Genomic DNA, 8858 nt, shown 5'->3' on the forward strand with positions numbered 1-8858 from the left:
AATTGGCCCCCCGGTTCCACCCCTGCAACGGATCTCTGGTCCTGAAGGGTACTCCAGGCTTGTGGTGTTCAAGTAGTCCATAATCACGGGTGTTCTATTTTGAATAGGCGTTGTTCACTGGCAAACCCTCGGGGATTAGCACAGCTTAAAATGACAATTACTGTCAATATAATCGTTATCTTACCCTTCAACGTCGTTTCACCCGTCTTGGTAGACTGATTGTCATTATTTCTACAAAAGAACTTTGAACCCAAAATTTAAAAGTTGGTCTTCCGTTAAGCAAAGATGCTTCAAGGACATTACGAGCATTAATGGCTCTGACCCAACCACTAGACGGATAGATGTAAGTCATTCACATGAGATGTACAGATTGATCGCAATCGCGAAAGCACCAGTCGGAGATGCGAGATTTGTGAAGCGAAATCCGAGCGTTTGCCAGGCCCGGTTGTCCGTACAGCCGAACAGCTGACATCGGTAGCGCATTAGCTCGGTGCACGCTACCGCTGGCTCCAAATCCCACCAAGGGCGTCTGGCTTAGCTTTCCTGGGCAGCATTTGCCGGGCACTCAGCCGAATCGGGGTCCCGGGGTCACGTGACTGATGTCGCTACTGGGAGCGCGTTTTCAGCTTGGCGGCTGCCGCAACGTCACTCGGTTTTGGGACATGCGCTTCATAGGTGGCGGGTCTGTTCTGATGCGGTTAGTGGCTTTAAGGTAATGGTCATCCTCTCAGTTCCACAGAATCCACCAATGACTTTATTTGCATTTGCCGCCGCCGCCTGGCGCCGCCTCCTTCTCGAGCCGCCTTCGTTGTTCGCAACCGTCCCCAGCTGATGGCTGCGGCAGAAAACGTACGGGGGCGCGGATCAAGACTAGTGCCGCACTAACGCCTCCCTCAGCCATCCGCTAATGCTGAGGGCGTGTTGCGCACGCTCCGACTGTGAACGAGTGGAGCCTCTTACCACTGGCACCATCTGCCGAGCGGACATGGGCGGACGTGGACCCGTGACAGCGAGGTGCCCTGGGGGATTCGGCGGCGATGGAAACGCATGAGATTTAATGACAAAATATACATGATAGAATATACATTATGATAGAATATACATTAAATGATAAAAAATGCATTAAAATAAATTCTGCCACGAACGAATGTTTTACTTGGCATGAGTTGACAGCTTTGAGCTACGGTCAGGATGTTTGGATTTGATTCATCATGTTTAATTTGATTCATCAAATTATTTTCTTGGCAACATACCACGTGCATGTCTTCTTTCCCCAAAGCTGTTTTTCATTGCTATCTGACAGAAGACTGAACACGAACACCCTCCTGACAAAGTGCCAGTCCATTGTTCGACATACCTTCCTAGGGCAGACCGTTGGTCGAGGTCTTAGTACCATTGGGACAGCTTTCCAATTCAGTGGCACTGACTGAGCCCGGCCTGACACGTAGACTCGGCCGGACTCTTCAAAACAGCATGGCGGTAATTGCAACGCTGCCCGCGGAGATCCCTGTCATGACCTAGCAATGAGTCAGTGCCAGGTGACAACGGCTGTTCTGCAGCTTCTTTTTCGAGCGGTAGATGGCGAACAGCTTGTACGGGGTTACCCGGCTGGTAGGATGGCGAACAGCTTGTGCGGGATTATCCGGCGGTAGATGGCGAACAGCTTGTACGGGGTTACCCGGCGCCTGTCAGGGTAACGATTATTTTCAAAATCCTTCGGTTTGAACACGTGGCCTCCAGACGCTCATCGATTAGCGCCAATTATCCCTATATTGACGACCTATCTCTCTTGACTTCACGTCCCTGCGTTGAAACGTGTCCAGCGATGGAGTTACATGTCTCCTTACTTGGTCTTCGCCGAGCTGGAGGGATGCTTTCTAGCATCTCAAGTGCATGGGGTCGGGCGGGTAAGTACTGCGAATCGAACTGATCCCTAGCTGAACTAGAGTTGCAATCCAAAAGCAAGCCGACGAACCAGATACAAGTATCACCAGCCCTGAATCGGAAACGGCAAAAATGTGCTCCATTTGCTGCAACATTTACTCCATATTTGTGGCTTGTAGCTCCCGAGATCTCGCCCATCGCTCCCTCCTGCCCAGCGGCGCGCTGAGTCCGCCGCCGCTGCAGGGTCGTCGTGGGAGCGGCCGCGGTACCAGCCCGGCTACTCGGAGCCGCTGCCGGCGCGCGACATCTTCAGCCACCGGCAGCAGGTCCTGCTGCCCGGACTGAGTCACTTTCCGGCGGCCGTCGCCTCCACGCACCCACACCACAACGTTCAGCAGGCCAGGTCGGTCGATGGGGTGGCGCGGTGACGCTGCTGCGGTGGGGAACCGACGCATGGCTCAGCTGAAATGATGTGCTTTGCGCATAGCTTCGCCAGTGTTGATGCGCAATGTTTGCAATGTTGTAACATGACAGATATGCCGCGTTTTGAGTCGGCGTTCTGGCCAAAAATTTCGTTTAGTAATCCACAGGTTTTGCTTGACATGATTGGGGTTCACAGACGCGAGTTAATGTAACACAACGTCGGAAATTAAAAACCAAAGCATAAACAAACAAAGTAAGTTTCTCATTCGTCTGACACTGTAAGCAGAGCTGCGCATTCCTCTACAGTGACGAGCGCCCTCTGCCGGGTCCGCAGCTTCCCTCAGTACGAGAAGCCGCCACCGGCGTACCAGCCACCGGTCTTCTACGACGACATGTACCCGAGCTGGGCGGCGCGGCTGCCTGGCGCGTACCCGTACAACCGGGGCTATGACCTACTGCCCCCGCAGCGGGCCGCCGGTTGGGACCGCAGGCCGCAGGAGCTGCCGCCTGGCGGCGCGCAAGTGAAGCTCGGTCTCACGGCGTCGCCGCCGGCGGCCTGGTCCGAGCAGCGCGACAGAGGAGATGCGGTGAGTGTTGGTTCAGGGTCCAGGAGGCCGGTATGTAATGGAGAGGACCAACTTCTTCCTTTTTTGAGTACATGACAAGTGCACTTGTCCCATCTTACATGATATAAGCTGCTCTCCATCTTCGCCCCGCTGCAAAATCTTCCTAGACGGGAGTCTCTTCCTGTAGCACATTTAACGCGACACGTCACGAGTATCATACACGCCCAGTTACGAGAAGCATAACATGCAGTTAGGTGATACATCATATCATATATATTTTTTTATTCCTCAGAGCGGCGCCCCAGAGCCCCAAGAGGCGGCTGCCGATAGACCTCTGTCCGTGGACCGTCGTCCCACGCCACAGAAGGCCCCCGCAGAGCAAAGCGCAGCAGCAGCCGGCGGCGACAACAAGACGGCACACGCCACCCCAAAACCTGACAGCGAAAAACAAGGTGAATATGATCAAATATAAGAAGTAGTCAAACATACGATTTGCGCGACATACCACCACACAATTCAGCACCTCTCTGGCAACCATTAAAAGAGCATTACTGGCATGCTAACCATGTGCGTGGCGTCTCACAGAGCGGGCGGCCATAAGAACGCCGCAGCCTCACCAGTAATCCCATGACCTACACCGCTCTCCCGCCGACAGCGGAGACGACCACGGCAGCGACGGCAGTGTCCCCGGCCGTGACGAAGGCGTCAGGGCCTGTGGTGGACGAGGTGGAGTTCAGCATGACGGAGCTGCGCGCGCAGGCTGCGCTCCAGGCCACCGAGTCACAGAGCGCGGCGATCGTGCTCACGCTAGGTCAGGCGACCCCACTGGGGCCAGCGCCCTATGTGACCTTAGACCTCATTTCAGTTACCTGAGATCGAACGGCCGGCAGCGCTTAAGCCGCCGGTGAATCTGGTCTAGTTCCGCATCATGCACAATGCGGGGTTGCTCGTGTCGTGTGTACATCGTGCATGAAGCGGTCAGTTCGTGCAACGCGGCGCGCGTCTCGTCTAGTACACAATCCGTAGTGTCTCGCCGCTGACGAGCCGCCGGGTTTAAAACCCCTAGCGGAACTCGTGGAACTGCTATGTAAGAATTACTTACCGCACTCCCAACTCTCTTACGAAATGCAAAAGATGAAGCTCAGTTCTCAGAACTCACGCACAGACGTCCTCTGTGCGTGAGTTCTGCGGGCGTCTCACTTACCGCGTCTCTCTCTCTCTCTCTCTCTCTCTCTCTCTCTCTCTCTCTCTCTCTCTCTCTCTCTCTCTCTCTCTCTCTCTCTCTCTCTCTCTCTCTCTCTCTCTCTCTCTCTCTCTCTCTCTCTCTCTCTCTCTCCTCTCTCTCTCTCTCTCTCTCTCTCTCTCTCCTCTCTCTCTCTCTCTCTCTCTCTCTCTCTCTCTCTCTCTCTCTCTCCTCTCTCTCTCTCTCTCTCTCTCTCTCTCTCTCTCTTCTCTCTCTCTCTCTCTCTCTCTCTCTCTCTCTCTCTCTCTCTCTCTCTCTCTCTCTTCTCTCTCCTCTCTCTCCTCTCTCTCTCTCTCTCTCTCTCTCTCTCTCTCTCTCTCTCTCTCTCTCTCTCTCTCTCCTCTCTCTCTCTCTCTCTCTCTTCTCTCTCTCTCTCTCTCTCTCTCCTCTCTCTCTCCTTCTCTCTCTCTCTCTCCTCTCTCTCTCTCTCTCTCTCTCTCTCTCTCTCTCTCTCTCTCTCTCTCTCTCTCTCTCTCTCTCTCTCTCTCTCTCTCTCTCTCTCTCTCTCTCTCTCTCTCTCTCTCTCTCTCTCTCCCTCTCTCTCGCACATTATTGACGGTTTGGTCCTAAAGTGAGCCCCCTCTGCGCGGTTTTGTCGGCAGCGTGCTGATCCGAGCGCGTTCCGTCCGCCAGGTGTTCTGCTGAGCGCGGTGCTGGTGGTGCTCGCCGTCTGTCGGGCGCAGTGCCTCCAGAGGCGGACGGCGAAGGGCGAGCGGCCCGGCCTGGCCCACGACGCCGACTACCTCGTCAACGGCATGTACCTGTGAGCGAGGCTGGGCAGGCGCGGCCACGCACGCCAGCAGTCGCGGCCCTCCAGCCACCCGAGGCTCGGCGGGGAGCGTCCGCACTAGACCACCACCAACACCAGACACCTGCAGGGGACGCCTGCACCCGAGACGCCGAGGAGACGAGCGCGCCTCGGACGTCTCACCAGATACCCAGGCGGCAGTCTTGGACACCCAGGGCGCGGGGGCGCACATGCAGGGAACATGCACGTCTCCCGGACGCCCGGCGAAGAAGCGTGGTAGGAAACACCACGTGAGCGGACGTGAGCGCGTACACCGTCTGCGACGACGCAGCACAAGAGCGGTGGGGCGCGGCAGGGATCGTGTGTGGACGTCACACGGCCTCACCGCGAAGCTGGCCGGAATGCCCCAATCATCACCATAATCACGGGGAATAAACAGTGGGCAAGTGGATGTCCCAGCACCGGACGACACAGCGAAGGAAGTCGATGAACAGCAGCCAGGAGACGTCTCGTGTGTCAACGATCCACGTGCAGGACATTCGTACGTGCGCACTGCCCTGGTATGAGGGTGATGCGTATATACTCAGTGCAGCCAATGTCTTGAGCAACCAAGACCTGTCGTTATGCATCATATAAAGCATATCTGTCGCTAAATAACTACCTGTATCGTACGGTGATAGCACGCTGCTTTCTCGTCTGCCTATGGGTTTGTCGAATGGGTAACGCTGGTGTCTGGACTGCTTGCCATTCATTGCTTAAAATCGAATTGGTTTGTAATTTCTATGCGTCTGATAGCGATGTCATTTTGATAAGCGAACATCTCATTCCATGTCCGTTTGGTGCTTACCTTTGTTGCAAGGATGCCCGTCCAGCGCTCAGTATATCAAGGTAACAACATGGAAGCATGCAAGTGCTCGTCTACTTTGAAACGGTGACGTATGAGCAATACACGACCGCTTCGAGCCGCTGTCACCGAGAGAAGAAGACCGAAGCCGACAATCAGGTCCTGCATTGCCCAATATCCAAGAGATCAACGCGTTACATTCACCCATGTATTCGATGGATCGCATGTGACACTGCGTATGTGATGTCTGGTGACACGCCCGAATCACATCACTTCTTCACTCGCGTGGATGACAAAAACCTCACACAACCGTGATAATGGGATGTTTACGTGATGCATGGGACGACGGTCAAGCGGTACTAGACAGCTCAAATTGTCCATGTGTTCGTGAGCATGGCAAAATCAGTCGGCAGAGCTCATCGTGGACACAACCCTGGTGCACGAGCCCTATCTGACGTCACGTTTGACGTCACGCCATGACGTTAGACGAGACATGCCAGAGGCCGGCAGGGCCCAGGCGGGTTCTCAGGTCGTGCACTGTCCGCACGGCCCCACGTCTGCTCCGGGTCAGGCACCGAGGCGAGCGGACGCTCTCCGGATCTCAGTCCGGACCCTCGTCTCACTCGCCAATAAGCAGTTCCTGTCACGGCTGCCGGGCTGGAGCTCGCCCACGGCCGGGACAAGCGCTCTCTCCCAGACGGCGGCGGCCACCGGGGCGGTGTCCCGCGCCGCGGCTCGCCCTGCGCCGACCTCAGCGCGGCCCGCGCCGGCGCCGCGCGGACACCCGGGCGGCGGTCACGAGTCCCGGACGGCGGCGAGCTCGTAGAAGTGCGGCGCCAGCTCCGTAAGCCAGGCCGGGTCGATGACGGTCAGGTCCTTCATGAACGGCTGGCTCGTGTGCACCACCTCCGAGAACAACACCCTGCGGTAGCGGCGTCAGGTCAGGGGTGAGCGGAGTGGGTCGGGGGTAGGTCAAGGGTGGGGAGGTCAAGGGGCGGGGCAGGTTAGGGGTGGACTCCTCGGGGTCGCGGTAGGTCATGGAGGAGTCAGAAACAACCACAACAATTCCATGCTTTAAGGGCACGCATCATTGCTACTGACATGGGCATGCCCGCTATTCACGCCATTCATCGCGATCGCAAAACCTGATTCGTTAATCTTCAGCCCAATGCACTAGCTACTTCCCCCTCTCAGTCTCCATCTCCATCACAACTAAATCGACACGTCTTTTCACGGCACTCCAGTCGGCACAACGGCTACGTCCACACGCACACAAATTCCGCCACCGCGGCCGGACCCAGGCCGCCCCGGGCAGCCTGCCGGGCGCCGACTGACCACTGCGGCTGCTTGACCGTGTACAGCACCGACGACGGGTGTACGGCCAGCGGCTTGTCGCCGCGCACGGTGCGGTACGCGCCGCTGTGGTGCAGGTACGCGCAGTTGGGGAAGAAGCCGGCCGCCACGCAGCGGCACACGGCGTCCACGTCCCCTGCCGGCGCGCCCCGCACGGTCACGGCTGAGCGGCGGCGCGAGGCGAGCGGCGCCGCAAGAGTCGAGACGACACCGCAGCGAGCGTTACAACAGCTGACGGCCGGCACCGTCGGGGAGAACGCCACACAGTGCGCTGCAACCCGCAGGGCTTCCCTTCGCAGGTGGGTACATCCTGAACGGTAGCATCCATCGGAATCATCGTACCACTATCAACATTTGTCCAGTTTAGACCTTGCAACATCTTCGACACGTACAGTACAGCTCCTCGAAATAAGCATTCACCTCACGCGTTAGTGCCTCGACGGCAGACATCCGCTGGTCATTCATCACCTAGCCAGCTGACGCCAGGGCATGGCAAGACGACGGTAGGAGGCGGTCTCCGTCCTCGGTACTCACCGTCGCAGGACTTGGGATCCACGCCACTGTGTCGCATCATCTTCAGCACCTGCAACGCGAGACGTCCGAGCACTGCATACTACCAGCACCCAGCCTTCCTTTTTCAAGCATGCATGGACAGCATCTTATGTAAGTTGTGATATTTTTCCAATTTCGTGAGAAACGATGCGAACGACCACTAATATGTCAAAAATCCCAGCGCTTTCCGTTAACCCCTTTTAAGAGGCATTCCCGCACCTCGAAAGCCTTCCAGGTCGACCTTCCGTTCTAACAGGTTTGTCGTGACTCACCTGCGCTCGTATTTCCTCTACACGCTGCATGGCCTTGTAGCGAACAAACATCTCATCACACCACTGCTTGGAGCGCTTCCGCTTCACAAACTGAGTGGTAGATGTTGAGGATATGTGATAGTGTCCCCCTCCTCCACCTGCCAGACAGCCACAACACCGTTTGAAGCCGGGGGTGCAGCCTCACGACTCCGAGGAAACCGTAACAGCCCGTGCCAGTAAAGCATACTACACTGGTAACGATTACCGATAGGGCATTTGCTTCTCCACACTGAAATCACAACTTTATGACTCCTATTTTTCGTTAAAGCTCAAAAACCAATGTCTTGCAATGCTCTCCTCGCCACTAGGCAGCGCGCCAGGACTCCCATCGCCGCCAGCCACGGCTCCAGCTACCTCGAACGTCCTGTGTGCCACCCGCGCCTTGAGCAGGGCCTGTCCGCGCCGCGGCTTCTGCAGGATCTGGTCCACCTGCAGCATGGCCACCAGCGTGGCTATCTCCTCGCCGCAAGCCGAACTCGTCTGCGGCAGCAGCAGGGCGTTACGGTGCCGAGCGGGACCGACAGAGCGTGACGACGAGACACGGACGTGACACAAAATGGCGATATTGTCGGACACAAATGTGACACCGAAGGAGCATGCAGTGTGGGAACAATATGCCACTCCCGCATTGCAGTAAATGGCCATGGAAACGACCTTGAATGACCCTGAATTGGTATCATCAACCTATTTAAGGTGTGAATGACCATAAATGTCAGACCTATCCAGTGTTAGGTCTAAAGCGACAACATCGCAGGATCTACACACTTAGGGATGTTATCAAGGCACCCTGTCAGTGAAGTCGAAACGTACCAGCAAAAAAGAAACCGTTCCGCACTCCAACACAGCACATGCCGCAAGCTAGCCCAGCATTGTTGTGCAAAACCAAACAGCATCTTCAGACTGCCGACCAGACGACAAACACCAATCCCCACCA

At 56.3% G+C, this 8858-nt stretch overlaps 2 protein-coding genes across 2 annotated transcripts in view; one reads left to right on the forward strand and one right to left on the reverse strand.

Moving 5' to 3' along the window:
- Positions 1-5826, forward strand: part of LOC119093423 (uncharacterized) — a 30182-nt gene extending 24356 nt beyond the window's left edge. Inside the window, exons 6-10 of the mRNA XM_037216377.1 lie at positions 2128-2287; positions 2642-2894; positions 3166-3325; positions 3529-3684; positions 4750-5826. Of these exons, the coding sequence (XP_037072272.1) occupies positions 2128-2287; positions 2642-2894; positions 3166-3325; positions 3529-3684; positions 4750-4883 (863 nt within the window). The 3' untranslated portion in view covers positions 4884-5826. The remainder of the gene's footprint in view (positions 1-2127; positions 2288-2641; positions 2895-3165; positions 3326-3528; positions 3685-4749) is intronic.
- A 677-nt stretch (positions 5827-6503) lies between these two features.
- LOC119093427 (putative ATP-dependent RNA helicase DHX35) lies at positions 6504-7975 on the reverse strand (the record flags this gene model as incomplete). The annotated part of the gene is given in 4 exon segments (XM_037216381.1): positions 6504-6630; positions 7044-7197; positions 7596-7644; positions 7886-7975. Coding segments are annotated over 4 exon segments (381 nt in total).
- Between the last annotated feature and the right edge of the window lie 883 nt (positions 7976-8858).

This window comes from Pollicipes pollicipes, unplaced genomic scaffold, assembly GCF_011947565.3.
Source record: "Pollicipes pollicipes isolate AB1234 unplaced genomic scaffold, Ppol_2.1 Scaffold_4002;HRSCAF=4701_pilon_pilon_pilon, whole genome shotgun sequence".
In the NCBI taxonomy this organism is placed as follows: Eukaryota; Metazoa; Arthropoda; class Thecostraca; order Pollicipedomorpha; family Pollicipedidae; genus Pollicipes; species Pollicipes pollicipes.